The following is a 17,465-nucleotide window of genomic DNA, read 5'->3' as shown; positions in this document are numbered from 1 at the left end:
GCTGAGGCTGGGGCTCCTTGCTGGCACTTACGCATGCTCTCAGCTGCTGTGTTTTCCCCCACGAACATTTCCATCCCCTCCAAAACCTGACAGCCCTCTGGTCTTCCTCTCCCACATACCTTTCTTTGTGGAAAAGCAAACTACTGCAGTAGTTCAGGTGTCAGTATATCTCCAAGGAAAAAAATGTCCTGGACATAGAACCTATCCTTCATGCTTGCTAAGATCTTGTTGCTTTATTATCTCACTTATAGCCTTCACAAACCATAAGTTAAACATGAATCTGCTGAAGGCAGTTTCCCCCCAAATACCCATAAACCTGAACAGTTTTGCTCTCTAGAGCATCACCTTCCACACAAGCCCTACTCCATCCTCTCCCACTCTACACAGGCACATGCTGACACACCATCACTTTATCAGAATTTCTGCACCCAGGAGAAGCAGCCCAAGCACTGCTGACATCCCCACTTCCCTGCACCACCCTCCTCAAGTGAGCTCCTGCCATGTGTGCTCACCCAGACCCCATCACCTCTTTGGCACATGCTGTCTCCCCACCTGGACACCATAGCGAAAGCACCTCACAGCCTGGGAATCCCAAATCCCTTCTGTGTAACCTCCCCAGGACTTGGCTTCCAACACAATCTGTGTGCACCCACAGCTCTGCACTTCATTCCCTAAACCCTAAGCTTTGTCTGCATCGTCTCAACAGGACCCTGACTGCAAGTTCCAGAGAAAAGAGGGAAGCATTGGAGCATACCCAAGCTAAAACTTCTGCTAAAAAGACAAGACACAAGAATTTTGGGAATTGGCCAGAGTGACCAGACTTTCTGGGCAGAGTCTGCCTCTCTCCAGGTACTGCACAAGGGAGTGTTGGCCTCAGGAGGGACGTCCAGCCTGTTACATGAACCACAGCGGCAAGTTGGCATCCTCCCTGACCTCACCTGCAGCCTCTCCACTTGCAGCTGATGGGCTGATCCAGATAAAACAGCATTGACAGGAACTTTGACATACAGCACGTCCCATGAGCGGAACTGACAACTCCATCAGCCCCACAACAGCCACTTCCCTGTAAGCACTCCCCCCATTTCTACCTTTGCCCAAGTGCAGATAGTATGTTAAGGAAATAAACGCAGAGTTGTAAAGCCACGTGGTCCCCAAGTGACAATCGCAGAGCCTGGGCACGGCTCTGGTCACGAGCTGATCACGAAGGGAACCAGCAGCAGCGAGGGACTTGAGCAAGGCTGGCATCAACGCTCTGCCAGGTGTGACTCAGCAGGACAAAGACTGCTGGGCCACAAGCAGGCAGCAGGGATCTCTGCTGGGAAGCACCAGCCACCCTGTTCTGCAAAACCAGGCCACACGAAGCACATCGCTGTGCAAAATGCTTCAGCGTGGCACGGCACCAGGGGAGACATCTCTCTGTGCAGAGAAGTTATGTCACCAGAACCAGAATGTTTCCTTCCACCCTGCAGCGCTCAGGAAATTGCACACTCACAGTCCTTCTGCCTCCCTCACCCTTCAGGCAAAGTTCCCAAACTGGTTTGGGCTCTTTTACAGCAGGCAGTGGAATGTTTCTTTAGGGACCTCAGTCTTGGATGAGGATCCTGGGTGCTGCAGCAATGAAGCAGCCTTTCTCCATGGCTTGTCACTCCCCTGGGCACAGCTCCTCACCTTGCCTTAACAAAAGCAAACACACACAACAGCCCAAAGACAAACACAGGGGTTACCATTAGGTTTTGTGATTACCATTCTCAGGTGATAACCACTCCTTGACGCTGAGCAAGCACCAACACTCCACTGTGGTAAACCAGAACCAGTGTCAGAGCTGTGACCCAGTCCTTAAGTGAGGTCCTATTCAGCTAAAGTATTCAGGATCTCTAACCAGGGATTTAAGATTAATTTTTCCCCAGGGAGGCAGGAAATCCCTCCTCATCATGCTCCGTCCCAGGAGTATGCCACAATTTCTAGACTTAACAAGACTGGCAACCCTTTTAGTTCTAAAAAAGGGGATGATCCCAGATCTCAGCCAGGCCCAGGCATTCCCATCTGGAAAGCAGATTGCCAGCAGTTTCATCGGTGCTGATCACTCTCTGATGAGAGAAGACTGATGAGGGCAGCTTTGAGCCTCATTCTCCAGCCATACCACTGACAAGCTGACTCTGTGCCACACACCTTCATATCGAAGCACATGAGGGGGCAGTAAAGAAACCAACCCCCAAAAAGCAGTGTTCATTCCCTTACCAGCTCCAAATTCAGTGGTGCCAGCCACTGCCAGCCCCTGCTCAGATAAGTATCGTGTCCCCTGGGTGGGGACATCTCATTCTCACTCCCAGGGAAACAGCTGCTTTGTATCCTCTCTGCTCCCCTCCTCACCCATGGCACATGGCTGGCAGAGCCTGGCCTTCATCCCTAAACTCCCACACCTGCAGCCTGGTTTCTGAAGCCACAGACATGTTCTGAACCCCTCCCTGAGAGCTCCCTGTCATGCCCAAGCTGGATGAGAGCTGGGACAAAGCATTGCCAACCCCAGACTCCATATCTGGAGGCACAGAAGAAAGAGCAAGTGTTCCTGCCACCTGAGATGAAAGCAGAGGTGCCCTAAAGGCACAGCCCAGTCTCCATGGGGGTCAGTGACTGTTTCAGTACCCTTGGAGACCAGCCAGAAGAAATCTCTCCGTGTGGAGAGCTGCTTCTGGGGAAGTAACACCCCACCACAGCATCCTAGTGCAAATCAGCCCTTGTGCCCTGCAGCTTTGCCCTGTACCCACACAGAGAATGCCACAGGCCTGTGGAGCTCTGTCCTACATTCAGAAATAGCAGATTCCTAGGGAGACAGCAGGGAAGGGTGAGCAATGCTGACCTGGCACCCAGTCCCTGCCTGGGTGCAGCTGGAGCTGTCACAGACACTCACAACCACAGCCCCCACTCCTGCGGTGTGTGTGCACTGGGACACAGAAAAGCACTTTCTGCAGCCTCTTATCACTTTGGATTTCTCTCAGTGCTCTCCTCCAGACACAGCTGGCATCAGGCAGCCAGAACCAGGTATCTGCCAGCAGGCACGAGGACTCTACCTCGTCCTTTTGCTCCAAGAGATCTTTGTCCACAGAAGGGTTCAATGTGTCAGTGTCAACAGCCGTAAACTGTGCCCAGGAGACCCTGTGCTGGAAGAAATATCAGATAGAGAAGCTGCACTTTTCAATCAAATGGCTGGTTTTCTGCCAGCTTGGTTCACTCCATGGCTAATCTGCATCTCCTGAGAAAGGAGCAGTACATGATTCATGTCTAGAACGGCCCAGTGCTTTTTCCACCAGAGGAAAACCCACAGAGATGAGTGAGAAAAAGCTCAGAAAGACAAGCAGAAAGCAGTTTTGTTTCTCCCTAGTCAGACTCCTGTTTAATCCTACAGGGCACAGCACAGCCCTGCCCAGAACCCCTCCATTCGAACGCTGACATTTCATTCCCTGTGAGAACGCCTCTCCCTCGCAGCCCTGACTCACAGCCGTGCCTTCCCTTTATGCAACACAGCTCCATTTCCTGCACAGCCGGCGGTGCCCGGTGCCAGCAGGAGCCACGGGTGCCAGCTACAGCCAGCCTGCGAGGGAGGCACCCCTCCTGCCCCGGCACCTGCGCTGCTGCCTCAGCTCACTGCATTATTTCAGTATTACTGCCCCCCACACATCACCCCCATCCCCTTTTAAGTGATAAATATCGAGCTCTCCACAATCAGAATCTGATGCTATAATTAGACAGCCCTACAGCACACATTGCTGTGTTACACAACACAGCTCGGAGCTCCTGGGCACCGACTGCATTTGCATTTTAGTCACATCACAGACAAACTCTTAAAGGAAAATCTCCCGAGTGGCTGTGGTTACTGAGCTTTGGTTCAGATGACGAGGCAATCTGAGAGCAGATTTCCCTGGTCTAAAACTAAACCAGAGGTGAACTCCAGTCAGCAGCGGGTGCCAGTCCACAGGACAAGACTGGAATTTGCCAGAAGTAAAACCTCCAGCACACATACAAAGAGGATGTCAGGTCCTTACTATCAACTGTTTACTCAATATCCAGCCCCCTTCATGGCACACAGGTTGTTAATGCAGACAGAGCTGCTCTCAGTTCCATGCAAATCTCACTGCTGCTTGACCAACAAATAGCTTTGATTCACTTAAAGGTTAATCTCAAAAGCCAGGCTCCAAACTCCAAGGCTTCACAGTTCTATCACATTTCTGTTTTCCCCGCAGCAGCAGGGCAAATTCCTGCCCAAACTTTTTCCTACAGCTGCACCAGGAAGCACTGGTCTAGCTGCACTAACTCACACTAATAAATCAGATAAGTAGTGAATGTTACTCACTTTCAGCTGACTGACACGGTGATAGCTCTGTCATTTTAAAGGGCTGGGTGAGCTGCCCTGCTGCAGCAGTGTGTGCCTTGCAGGAGCACCACACATCCTGGTGCAGCATGAGCCATATGGCATCTCCAGAGAGCAGTGCTGTGAGCCAGAGCCCCAGGCTCTGTCTGCAGCTTCCCCACCTATTTGCTACAATTTATAAGCAAGTACTTGTGCATCTAACTCAGATGCAGCAGGATTAAAATTCTTCCTGGAACTTTAAAAATCCAACCCTGTGCCATCCCTGCTGACACTGCCTGGCAGGAGGGGAGCTGGGCAGCACAGGGCCCAAACCTTGGCAGCTGCACACACAGCCTGTACAGCTGCTTTGGAGTCTGCATCTGCCAAACAACTGCATGAGGGAAACAACTGATCAGGGACAACATTTAGGATCTGTCATTTCCCAAGGTCACCATCAGCTGTTAAGAATGTTTATGTAATCAAAAAGTCAGTAGCAGTGGTGAAAGCCCTTCAGCTGACCCTAGTCAGCATCAAACTTTCTAAAGAAAAGGCCATTACCTAATTCAACCTAAAAGACCATTCTCCCAAACCCAAGTTTCCTGCATCATCTGCAAGATGCGATCTAAATAATTCAAAATTTCACTGAATCTAGGTCACAGATGGAGGTTTGTTTTTCAGCAAGATGTCCCAGAGGAATTGGCTATTTTGTTTAAATTGTTCCTGACTTCCAACACTATATGTAAGGACACTTAGAAGCAGACTGAGTGGATGAGAAGTAGAGGGGATACTGACAAGGGCTAACTTCAGCTCATGAAAGCTGGGCTTTTCTCACTCTAAAGGAAGATAAAACCATGGATTGCATCAGAGTTGTGCCCGTGGCTGCTGAGGGTCCACAGGTTAATTGCAAGAGATGTGCAAACATTCTCAGGTCAAACAAACTTGTCTTCTGTGTGCAAGGATCCACACACACATCTCCAAGAGTCTCCAAATGACAGTGGTTGAAAACCCATCTAAGGAGAAGAGAAACCAATTTCCCATCTAAGGAGAAGAGAAACCAGTTTCAGCTCTTCCCGAGGAAGTATCCATGGAATGACTTTTCTGGCTGACTGTGGAAGGAGCCCTGGTGGAAGTGCCACAACTACATGACCAAAAAGCATCACCCAGGCCAGCCCTCGGGCTCTTTTTAGTGCATACAGTTTACAGAAGGATTGCAAAGGCAAATCTTCAACCCTGGAGTACTTTTTCCATCTGTGGAAACACTACATCAAGCAGTCCAGAGTCCAGTGGTTGACCTTAGTTTTGGGTATGTTGGTTTTTTCCTCCCCATTACTCGCACATAATAATAGCAAGTTACATAAAGTCAGGAAATGGGACCAGCACAAAGTTCAAACTAATTTTCATATTAAAGGCCTTGCACAACTATTTTTACAGCAGGTCTTTAATGACATCTTTAGTCCAGTTACAAGGTTGAGATTACAGGCATTTGCAGGTAACTTGGGCAGGCTAGCAATACTTTCTTGGAAACATGTTTTATTTTTTTATATTCCTTTGTCAGAAGGAGATAGCAGTGATTATATTAATTTCACAGAAACTAGATGTTATATCCTCCCTCAAAAGGGCAGAAATCACAGGAAAAGAAACTTGTTTCCACTTGACACAGAGTTTTTCAAATCTGCTGTATCCCAGGCAAGCTTTAGAAGTACAATTATAAATACTAGAAATACAACAAACTAATACATTGGCCAATATTAAGCATCTATCAACTTGATCACACACCCACATTCAAGATTTTATATGAAATAAAGAGCTTATCGCTCTGCTTGAGGTTTCCAGACAGATTAATTCAATCTGGGGACAATAAACTTCAGAGAAACTGTGCCACAGCTTTAAAAGGCTGTATTTAAAGGAAGTACTGTCCAGACATGAAGTATCCCATTTCCAAGAACCTGATCTCTGCAGGATACATGAAACTGCACATAAGAACTGAGATGTTAATATAGGTTACATTTTAAAATCCTAACATTTTATTCCACACTCTCCAAATTCCATGTGATGTGTTCAGCAGAACAGCAAGGCAATGATGAGAAATTTTAGATTAAAATAATTCTATTTTTATTAGCTAAGGAGCTCCAGCCCTATGGATCTTGTGAAGAACTCTGTGGATCAAATTCATCCCCTGCTATTGTATCAATGTTCCTAAAGATTTATATATTTTTTTTTAGTGCCCTGACTTTAATAGATGTTTTGCATCAGTATTTGCTGCAAAAATCAGACCTTCAATGCATTAGATACCTAGAGTTTTAAGTGGTTAAAAACTTCACTATTTGGAAACAGAAACTAGTATAGCCACAGCCCCTAACAAAATCACCATCAGCAAGATAATGATTTCTTCATCTCTAAACTTCCTATTTCTTTCTCTCCTAAAACCAGATCATACGAGCAGAGCTTTGAACTTTGGAGAGTTGATTTTTCTTTTTGTTAAACCTATTTCACAACCTCCACTACTTGCACAGCTCTCTTAAGCAATTACCTTGTGATTTGATTGGTGTGCACACCACGAACTATGTATTTGTAATACACTGCTCCCTGGGACGTGCAGCCACATCCATGGGCTGCAGCAGAAATCAGACAATGGGGCCACTGTTCCAGCCCTGCCTCCTGGCTCACCCTCTCAGTGCAGGTTTTTTCCTCTCTGCTTCCTTGCAGGGCCACCAGGGCTGAGCCACTGCTGCAGCTTCCCCTACAGCTCTGCTTTCTGGAGCCCTGGGACTTGGTGAACAAACAGTTCCTCACTTATAAGAAAGATTATTGGAAACAGAAATTCAGGTTTTAGAAGACAGAAAGGCAATTAGAAGCACACCAGATGGTAAATTCTGATTGTTTTAAGGAAGTAAAGTAATTCTGGGAGCCCAGTCGGGGAGGTAGGGGAGAAAAGGAGATTTAGGTACATATTTGTGCAACTGACAGCCTTTTACCTGACAGTATCAAAGAGGAGTAGAAAAAGCCTACAACATTTAAGAGATGCTCTTGGGACCATGCCGTAGCTCAGCCAGCTCCAGCACAGCCTCCCGGCGTTTGGGTGAGCCTGCAGCCTGCCACGCCTCGCCCATCCTCCCCCTGCCTGCGCAGCTCCCGGAGCCGGCCAGCCCCGCAGCCCTGGCAATGCCAACCATCTGCTCCAGACCCTCCCACGCCCAGGCTGCCCAGGCAGGCTCCTGCCCGCTGCCGATCCATCCAAAGCCGCTCACGCTGGATCGGCACTTTCCCCTCGCTGCTCCTGCGGGCCGGGGATGCGGCGGGCCCGGGGCGGTGAGACCTGCAGCACCGCGCCCCAAATTCCCCACGGGGCTGGAAAAGGATGCACAGAGGCTGCCCAAGCACAGCAAAGCCACCAGAGCTGGCTGCTCCCGCAGCAATGTGCGACCAGCCCACGGCCACTGAGGCACCAAGACAGCCCAGCACAGCTTCCAGAGGCACTGCCCCACGGCAACAAGGCTGCTGGGATCCCCACACGGCTTGAAGGCACCTGTGTCCCTGCCACAGCTCAGGGCTGCTCTGCCTTCCCTTCAGCACAGCCCTCTGCTGCCAGGGAATGGTTTCTGGAGGTTCAATTCCTGCCTGTCTTCATTCTTGCAGTCTGTGGCCACCCAGTAGGCGCTGCTCTGTGCTGGGGAACATGTGGAATCATGAGAACATGTTACAGCTCCAGGATTTATTGGCTCAGGTTTGCATCTGCCAATGTTTATGCTTTGGGAAGAACAAAGGTGTTTGTTTTCACCTGGTTTAGAGCTACAGAAATGTTTCTGATACATGCTGCGAACAAGGAGAGGTGCCAAAATTCTCCTCTAATAATCCATGTCTCTCAAAGAAACAATGCACCGTGATCCAAGCAAAGAAGCCAGCACATAAAACTGAGGAAAAATCACGCTATGAAAAGTCAGTGTCCATAAAGGAGACAGAGGAGTCCTGCAACTTCATCCCAAGGAAGGGACAACTCCACTGGGGCACATTCTTGTGGGGTTTCTCTCACAAGGTTTTGGAGGACACAGCCTCCTTTTATCCTAGACTCCCAGCTGCCTGTTGCCCTCTTCCTTTCCCCACTGGCTCAGGCACTAGGAAGGCATGGCCTTCCCAAACTGCCTACCACATATCCCACCTTGAACCTGCCATTTTCCCTCAAAAATCAGAAACTCAGGCTCGTGCAGACTTATTTGTCTATTTCAGGAGTCTGTCTGTAACAAAGGCTTCAAGTTGGTAGAGACAATAAACCTCATTTCAAAGACATTAACACCCATACCCTCACCCATTGAACTGTTTGTAAAGACATTAGCACACGTTTTCTTATCAAAATTGAATTAGGCAATGTTTGTGTGCCTTGGTACTTCCTGGCACAAGTGAAATGCAGGCATGGTCTGACACTCAGTTGATCCTGAGCCAGGACCAGAGGGTTACATATAAACTCCCTGAAGCTTTGACATTTGGTCTAGAAAGGCTTGGCTTTGGGCTTTTGGATAAATTCACCTCAAGACACAGAATGCACATACAGGCCTGCAGCTCTACCTCCTTCTGAATTATCTGCTACAATCCCAAAATCACTCAAGTCACTGCATATAATTCTTCCATCAGGATTTACCTGGTTCTCCTAAGGCTAACCAGACCCAGGCTTCAGAATAAGCAATTTTGCACATTCTTGGAACAGTTTCAGCTGCAAGCTTTGGGTTTTGACACTGGGCACAGAAGAGCTTTGGATCACAGTCTCCCAGTCAGGAGAGCAGACAAGAGCATTTCTGAGACACAAACCCATATAGAGAACCGCCCTCATCATAGCACACTCACAGCTAAACTCCAGGACTCCCAGACCAAGAGGAAACTTAGATTCACTAAGAGAGGTCAGCAGTGCCCACTGTGTCTGTGCTGCCTCCCAGCTTATCACAGCTGCTTTTTACTTTGGTGGGTCCATCTGTGCTATTTTCTTGTGGCTTGCAGCCATATGCCCGAGGGGATGAGTGCAGCCAGAATGAGAGGCTGTGTGACAGCCCAGAAGCATGCAGCACACTCTGCCTCCCCAGGATTAACCACCTGCACTTCAGGCTAAGGGCAGGCAGCCCGAGCTCCACAGGAACATCAGCTACTCCCCCCAGGGGCATCAGCTCCCCCCTCCCAGCTGAAACAGTGGGTGGGTGCTGGGGAAGGGAGCTGTTGGCCAGCTCCCTTCCCCAGTGCCTCCAGGTTGAACATGGGCAGACAGGTTCCCCTTTGCTGTCCTTTGGCACATGGCCTGGGGGATGAGACCATGCATGTCATCAAGTGTAACAGGGCACAGAGACATGCCACAGCCTGAAGGCATCCTGCTGGGAGCTTGGGAACCCTGTCAGAGTGAGGCTTCCATTTCTGAAGCATTCTCTACCCACTCTTGCTTCCTACATGCCCTTCTCCTCCTTCCCTTCCTCCATTTGTAGCATCACTGCATTCTGCATGGTCCCCAGGAGAAATAGGGCAAACATAACCTGATTAACCAGGAGGATTTGGGCAGGAAGGAGGGGGAGGAGATTAATACACAGAGCACGACAGAGCCTTTCCCTCTCACATTAGCCCTTGCCTATTCAATAATTAATGCGCTCTGTGGTGACTCCGACTTTAGGATTTGCTATGAAAGCTTCTCGTAAACTCTGTCTCAGCATGCAGACATCAGACCAAACACTCAGTCTGACAAGCTGAAATTTCTTCCAGGCTCAGGCAGAAGCTTAAAACCACTTGGATGTGAGCCTATGGCTCAATTTTAAAACATAAGGATCCCTCTTGCTGCTGTTCACCCATGGAAGAAACTGAATCCAACCTTTATTTGGCCACTCTGTCCCTGAAACATGGTTTAGAAGTTAATGCAGGCTTTCTCCATCTCATGTACAAAAACTCCAAGGCTGGCAGTGCTCCATGAACATAGAACATCAGAATAGGCTTGGAGGGCAGCCAGAGCCTGTGTAATATATTCCTATCTTCTTTCCATACCTTCTTTCTTGCTTGCTTTCCTTAAGGCATATAGATGTTTCAGGATGGAAAAGTAAAGCTACCCACACGGAGAAAAGATGCCTTCTCTGACCTTCCAAGGAGCTATTTTTGGCTGCTCTTATATGCCTAAGAACTCTTAGAGGCGTCATGCACCGAACTAACTGCCCCTCAGTAACTTCTGCCTAGGAGATATGAAACATTGCAGAGATTATTTAAAAAAAAAAATAATTTTCTCCATAATCTAACACTCTACTGACTCCAAATCTCCAGATGTTGTTTGCAAATGAGCACATTTTAAAGGAACTGCAAGTCTAAGCTTATTACTCAAAGAACGTATGCTCAACATCACACCTAAACATACAAACAGAACACTAAAGACATATCCTTAATCCAGAATTTTCCAAAATTTACTGAGTACCACAGCCTTTAACTGACTTCACTTTTTAAGTCCATACCTGGAGAAGAAGAAGCTCCAAAAGTTTCAGATTGAAACAGATTTCTTTTCAAAATATGTACCCCCCAAAGAATTAATGAGATTCAAAACTGAAGAACACTGGGTTAGCAGCCAAAGACACACACCGAATGATACTCCATATAATGAAAGCAACAGTCCTGGCTCCAGGTGTCAGAGCACATGAATACACCACATCACACCCCAGCAGTCAGAAACCTGGCCTCTAGTCTGCCCTGTGTCTCTCAAATTCTAATGCTGATATTTTTGCAAACTGGCACTGCCCAGACTGCAAACATTTCAGTCCAGAGGCTGAGAGGGAAGCGATGGGTGAGCCCCACTGGGGAGCAGCTGCCCAAGGCTCCTCTTGAGGCAGGGAGGTAATGCTGACCCAGGGGACTGCACAGCCCTGCTGCCACTCCAGACACTGTTTGCCCTCACAGAGAGAGCAAAAGATAAAGCATGCAGGTATCTTGTCCGTTCTGAACACAGCATTAAATATCACACAAACACACAGGATGCATAAGGCAGAAATGCTGTACAACTAGCAAAAAGGATGTGGAGAACATATGGGGAGAGAACTGTTCAGGAGACCCAGCCTCCAGAAATCCAGCTCTGTGCACACACACAAAAGAACACATGGTACTGTCTCCCAGATCTCACATTTTCATCACATGGCACCTTTTAAAGGGCTCCTGAACTGAGATACTGCCTCCTAAGACCAGAACTGCATAAGGTTTAGTGATACAACTAATTTTGCATAGAGCCATGAGAAAAACAACACAGGGTTGAGGTAGTCAGTGAGAAATGCTTGTAACCTGCACTTAACACACAAGCATACTGCTCCTCTTACTATAGGGCCCAACTTAGAGAACCACAAGGCTCTGTAAGTACCAGGATTTCCCCCACAGGAGATAAAAGTCATGCTTCCTCTCTCCCCCCCTTTGGTAATATTCTCCTCCTTAAACAAGGCTCACCACAGTTTGCAAAACAATGAGGTCGTGCCCTGCAAATGTTTGCTAAACATTTGTGCAATTTCATCCAAATACAGGCACAGAGGGAACACAAGTCAGAAATGCCACACTTAGCATAGCATTGTGAAAACTATTCATTGGCAGTCCATAGGCAAGCAGCAATCTTTCATTTTCTATTTAAAACTTGAGTATAAATAAAACCCCTGAATTAATCAATGGAGATAAGGGTTGGGGTATTTGTGTAATATTCTTGGAAAACACAGCATGCCAAGTCAAGAGCCATAGTTGGCAATTGTTCTGCTTTACTTTCACTCCCCTGGTTCATTCTGCCTCTTTGGCTGATGAGCTCTTTCTGCTGTGTGCCTTTCCAGTGCCTGTGCTGCAAACCTGTGCTCCCAACAGAGATGTTCAGCTTGGTGCCTGCTTGAAGGGTATTAATGACCTCACTACAGCTGCATAATCAAGCTGGGTCAAAAGACCATTGCCCTATAGCAATTGAGGCTGCACCTCTCTCTCCCCAACTTCATTTTTCCTTGGAATCACTGCCATAGTTCAGACCTTTGATACTGAATCATGGTACAACATACCATGTTTCAATTAAGAAACACAGGCACTTAAAATTAAAAAGGTGTGGAAGGAAATTTGGACTACAAAGCAACTCTTTCCTGGAAAGGATAAAAAAATCACTCTTCCCTTCCTGAGAAGCCACACTTTGAACATATATATGACAACAGGGCTCTGCTGGCAGCACACAGGATATAAATGGCATTTAAAACTCTGCCTGGTAACCTCTCAGGACAGTACCCTTGTGCCAGTCATGTCTTTTGCCAAGGGCTCTGTATTCACCTATAGAGCTGCAAACAGCCACCAAGATCACCAAACCAAATACTTAAAAGAATACCTTGTACAGAGACAGTGAAGCCATTTTTCCCCTCTGAGAAGAGCAGAAGAGTTGAGGTCTGCAACAAAAGCCAACATCATCCCTGAGGCCTGCTACCCTTGGGCTCAGCCAGCCCAGCTGCAGCTCTTTAAGGAGCCTCAGGGGTGGCCCAAGTGTGAAAATGAAATCACCTGGCTGCCTATCTCCATTCTATTGCTGCATCTGTTGAACTGCAAGTTAAACTTCATCTTCCTCCTCCAAAGGAGGGATAATAATTTATTATATAGTCATCTGTAGGTCCCTCTGGGTGTCTGTAATGTTGAGAAGTGCTCTCAGCTTCCTGCAGTGGTTGGTATGGCCCAGCAATTTCTTCCCCATAGGATGCTGACTTTCCAGCAATGTAACTTGGAATTCTGATTCACAGAAAGGAAAGTTTGGACACAGTGATTTTTGGCTGGGAGAGAATGCACAATCTGCTACTACACAGAGAATCAACCAGATATATAAAGTCTGAAATGCTGGAAAAGTGTCTCCATCCAAAAGGGAGATAGTATTGTGTAGTTAAGTGCATGTCACTTATCAGAGCATCCCATTTCCTGCAGTTCCTAAGCAAATGAGTAAGATTCCAGAGTTGCATCAAGGGAATGGGTTTGGCTTGGAATCCTGCACTGTGACTCATGCTTTCATGAATAAATTCATTTCCTTAGAGAAACAAGACAAAATCACATGTTCCACTTAGTCCAGCTACCTAGAGTGTTGATTTAGGAAGACATTGGAAAAAAAATACAGTTTTGTCTAGCTTTATGTTGAATGCATAATCCACTGCAGCTGTACTTGCAAACATAACAACCTTTTAAGGGGGAGAGAAAAACTGGTGTAACTTGGAAGTTCTGGGTATTGAAAGATGTCAGCTAGCAAGTAGTTTGCAATCAAACCAGACAACTGACAAAAAAAACATTGTGGAAGTCTGGGTGTTCCAGAAATTGACTCTTACATACACAGCTCTCCATATTTATTCCCCTCCTGCACATTTAAAAATAGGTTGCAGAGACACAGACCCGTAAACACCAGGAAATGAGAATTGCATCAGCTAGCCCCTCCCCTTCCCCACAATGACAGTGCAAAGAAAAGGGGCGGGAAGCAGCAAAAGCCCTGGCTCTCTGTAACACCAGCATCCTCAGATGTGCATGGAAGCAGCCAAGGAGAGGCACCCAGAGGTGTATGGATCGTGGCTAATCAGTTCTGTGCAGAGATACTTGTTAGTGCAAGCCAGGATGAAACTCATATTTCAGGATGAAACTCATCTTTCAGCTTTTAGTTTTCTTAGGAGATCAATTCAAACGGTTTGATGTCGCTATACCAACCAAACTGGAGCAACACAAAACGTGGATTTTTATGGAGCATGAACCAGCTCCCTGTATCTTACCCTGGTAAGTATTTCAAAAGAATAATGAAAGAAATCTGGCTGTTAAAACTTTTGGTGTCAAGTTCCACTTTGGAGTCTGGACATGTCTGGTTCAGGAAAATACCATCCATCAATTTCATGCTGCTTTATAAAGCTGAAATGTTTCATAATTAACAAATCTCTGCAGTACCACCATCAGGTTGGTAGATAAAACACATTTTACAAAGGAGAAATGAAGCCATTAAAGCTGGAGGAAATTGTTCAGGTCTCAGAATAAATCAAAGGGAAAGACAGGACAGGAACATGATGTAGCTATGGGTAGTGCCAGGTTCCCTCACACACTGACACCATGTGAAAGCAGAGCCCTTGATGATGTCAGAGCAAAGGCAGGACTGATCATAAATGGAATAGACCCTGGGATTTTTAAGGGCAAATTAAACCTCATGTCTCAGGTAGAAATGCCACTGACCTTTGCAGGGCTGGTCAGCATCCCCAGGAGCTTTGGGTTGCTGATAACCTCCCAGCTGAGCTGTAGGTCACTCAGCAAACCTGCAGGTCCTGGTTTGGTGTCCCTGTTCAGCCCTGCAGCACCATCAGATTTGACTCAGTCTGTCATGAGCCAGGACCTGGGCAAATAGAGAGAGCCAAAATTAAATGTCACCAACTTCTTGTATACTAGCAAAATTGAGAGAAATTTATTAACATTTTGTGTTTTACTGAAAATTGAAAAATGTACACATCAGACTCACCTTGTATAACTGTCTCTGGACTTTATTTTTGTGACAATAGTCTAATGGTATCTCATAGTTTGAAGGCATATATGTTGTTGAATAAGAATGTGATATTTGTTTCCATCTGTTATCACTCAGCTCCTGATCAAATGCCACCTGAGGCCAGTGGAAAGACTCTGCTTCTAAGTCCTAAAATAAAAATATTAGTGTTTCTACATTCAGCAACTTCTATTGCTTTATTATTCATGTTTAATCTGTGAAAACTAATATGAAAAGGAGGGCAAGCAAGCTGAGGAAGGGTCAAGCTTCCCTGGAGAATCTGTCACATTTCTGGCATTCCCATCACTCTATCAACACCACCTCCTGCTACCACAATAAAAAGCAGCAGTGGAGAAAGAACAGGAAGAACAAAACTACTTATGCACACATGTAAGATAAGTCAACCCATCCCTACAATCAACCACTTACAGGAAATCAAAACAGAGCTGGCCTCCATCTTCCAAGTGCAAGAAAAAATGCCTGTAATTTGCTCACCCCATTCTGTTTGTGCAGTTCTGAGCCTTCTCTCATTGAAGCTCTCTGAGGCAGAAAATCAGTGTCAATCATGCCAGATGACTGCTTTCCTCCTGAGCATCTACTGCTGATAATAAGATCACAAAGGCCACATAAAAGGAAAAATTTGTCCATCGCAGCTGCCCTCTCAGTTCTGTAACTGAGATAAGTTAAAAGGTGAATGAGCAGTGGCATATTAAAAGCTGACTCTATTTTTTAATTAAAAAAGGGTTCTAATCTGCTTATCATCATCACTGAGGACACACTGGGACCAGGATGGTCTTGAAACATCCCAGCTGGTTTTCTCTGGCCTGCTCTACTAAAAGTAGGACCCCTGGTATCTGAATAGGCACCAGAGAGATAAGGACAACCTGATGCCCTATAGAAAACAGCACTTCATTGTTGGTTCTGTTCTCAGTAACAAGCAGCACAAACACAAGTGAAAGCAAGTGAAGATGCTACTGGAACTTACACCATGAAAACCACGTCCAAGTTCATTTTGTCTGAGCCACAGGCTAAGAAGATTCTTACAATACCAATAGTGTTCTCTTCTGAGCTTTGGTCTCACTGTGAGTAGTAGAATTCCACCTACTTTACATTAGTTACCAATTTTAAAATGCTTATTAATCTTTTCAGCCAGTATTGTCATAGAAGCTTCCTAATCTTGCATTTAACCTCTTTAAAAGTAAAAGTTTTTATAGGCAAAAATATTTCTTATTGGTCAAAATTCCTGTCAAATGTTCATTTTCTGTCCTGCCAGATGTCTGTAACTCAAACCTGGATGAGATGTTCAGTCCCATTCATATAGAGCCACTATAAATACAGATTCCTGGGATGCAGAATTAAACTTCCTAATCCATCCTTGAGGCTTCTGACAGAACAAGATGCTCAGTGAACCCAGAATAATGCAGAATGACAGAACAATGTTTCCTTTTCACCCTGCATTCATGTGGCTTTGGGCAAGCTCAGCATCTACCCACACTTCCCTTCATTAGTGACCAGCTTGCTCTGGCATGGCTCATCCCACAGGCACTGCTCCTTCCTCCAGCAGCAGCAAGAACAAAGGTATATTTAACCTCCCTTGCTGGAAGTGCTGGTCTTTATAATAAGCAGAATTTTGTATTTTTCTGTCTTGTTTCATGCAAGTCTATGCCAATTCTATGTTTCAAGATGTTTTCTGCCCAGTATTTTTTGTTTCTGTTATTCTGCCAATGGGCTGTCAGATAATGGTGAGGCTTTGGGTTTCCATTGCTGTCAGATCACCCCAGCAGAAGGGAATTGTCACTGGGATGGTGTGTGACCAGGCATGCCACAGCAAGATAAGGACCTCAAAAGGAACTCAAGCACATCCTAGGAGCTGAGGACAGATATGGCCAAAAATCAGTTAGAGTCAGAAACCCAAAAGGAAAGCAAAGTCAAAGATTGTAAAGGTACCACAACTACAATAAATATTAAAAAAAATAAATTATTACTGTAAAAACAAGAATGAGAAAATAAAGGTAACACAGCTACTCACACAAGATTAAATTAGTACTTACCTGATTTTTAGTAAAGATGAACATGATAATTCATGGGGTAAAGACAGGATGTCTGAGAGAAGAAGGAGAAAGCAGAAGTGGGTAAAAGATACTAAATGAACACAACTCACAGATGGTGAGCAAAACTCACCGAGTTTGCTGTTTTCCAGCTGGAGGAGCCAGGCATTCTCAATTCCAGAGCCCTGATGTGCACAAATCCAAAAGATTTTAAGTAAATTTGCCTACTTGAAGGCATTACCAGAGGACCAGAGAACAGCAAGTTCTAAGAAGTAAGCCATGGTGGAAGCAGTTTGGGCCTGTGATTTTGATGTCTGTGCAGTTCTTCAGAAAAACTTACAAAGGAGAATCTAACTAAAAACATCTTAGTCAATGAATAACAAAGGGATAAAAGGCAGCGTGGATTTACTAAAATCCAGTTTTGTAGGATGACCCACAAAATAGTGTAGTATAAAACTGAAACTTCAGGCATTCGGGAAATAAACTTTTAAAAATTTGGTTTTGCTTTTTGTTGGGAGTCTGAGCAAGAAATAAGTGAATGGGAGAAGGACTTGGCTTTCCTAAGCAGCCGCAGGGTGACAGCATG

At 46.0% G+C, this 17,465-nt stretch overlaps 1 protein-coding gene across 5 annotated transcripts in view; it reads right to left on the bottom strand.

Moving 5' to 3' along the window:
* LOC135303474 (uncharacterized) overlaps nucleotides 1-17,465 on the bottom strand; it is a 41,235-nt gene that overhangs the window by 21,424 nt on the left and 2,346 nt on the right. For all 5 annotated transcript variants that reach the window (XM_064425344.1, XM_064425347.1, XM_064425342.1 and 2 more), the window contains exons 2-5: nucleotides 16,883-16,934; nucleotides 15,327-15,504; nucleotides 14,811-14,981; nucleotides 14,531-14,687 (exon numbers count right to left, since the gene is read on the bottom strand). In XM_064425344.1, the coding sequence (XP_064281414.1) occupies nucleotides 14,655-14,687; nucleotides 14,811-14,981; nucleotides 15,327-15,504; nucleotides 16,883-16,934 (434 nt within the window). In that variant the 3' untranslated portion in view covers nucleotides 14,531-14,654. The remainder of the gene's footprint in view (nucleotides 1-14,530; nucleotides 14,688-14,810; nucleotides 14,982-15,326; nucleotides 15,505-16,882; nucleotides 16,935-17,465) is intronic.

This window comes from Passer domesticus, chromosome 6 (genome assembly GCF_036417665.1).
Source record: "Passer domesticus isolate bPasDom1 chromosome 6, bPasDom1.hap1, whole genome shotgun sequence".
Lineage (NCBI taxonomy): Eukaryota > Metazoa > Chordata > Aves > Passeriformes > Passeridae > Passer > Passer domesticus.
This window is presented reverse-complemented; position numbering and strand designations above follow the sequence as displayed.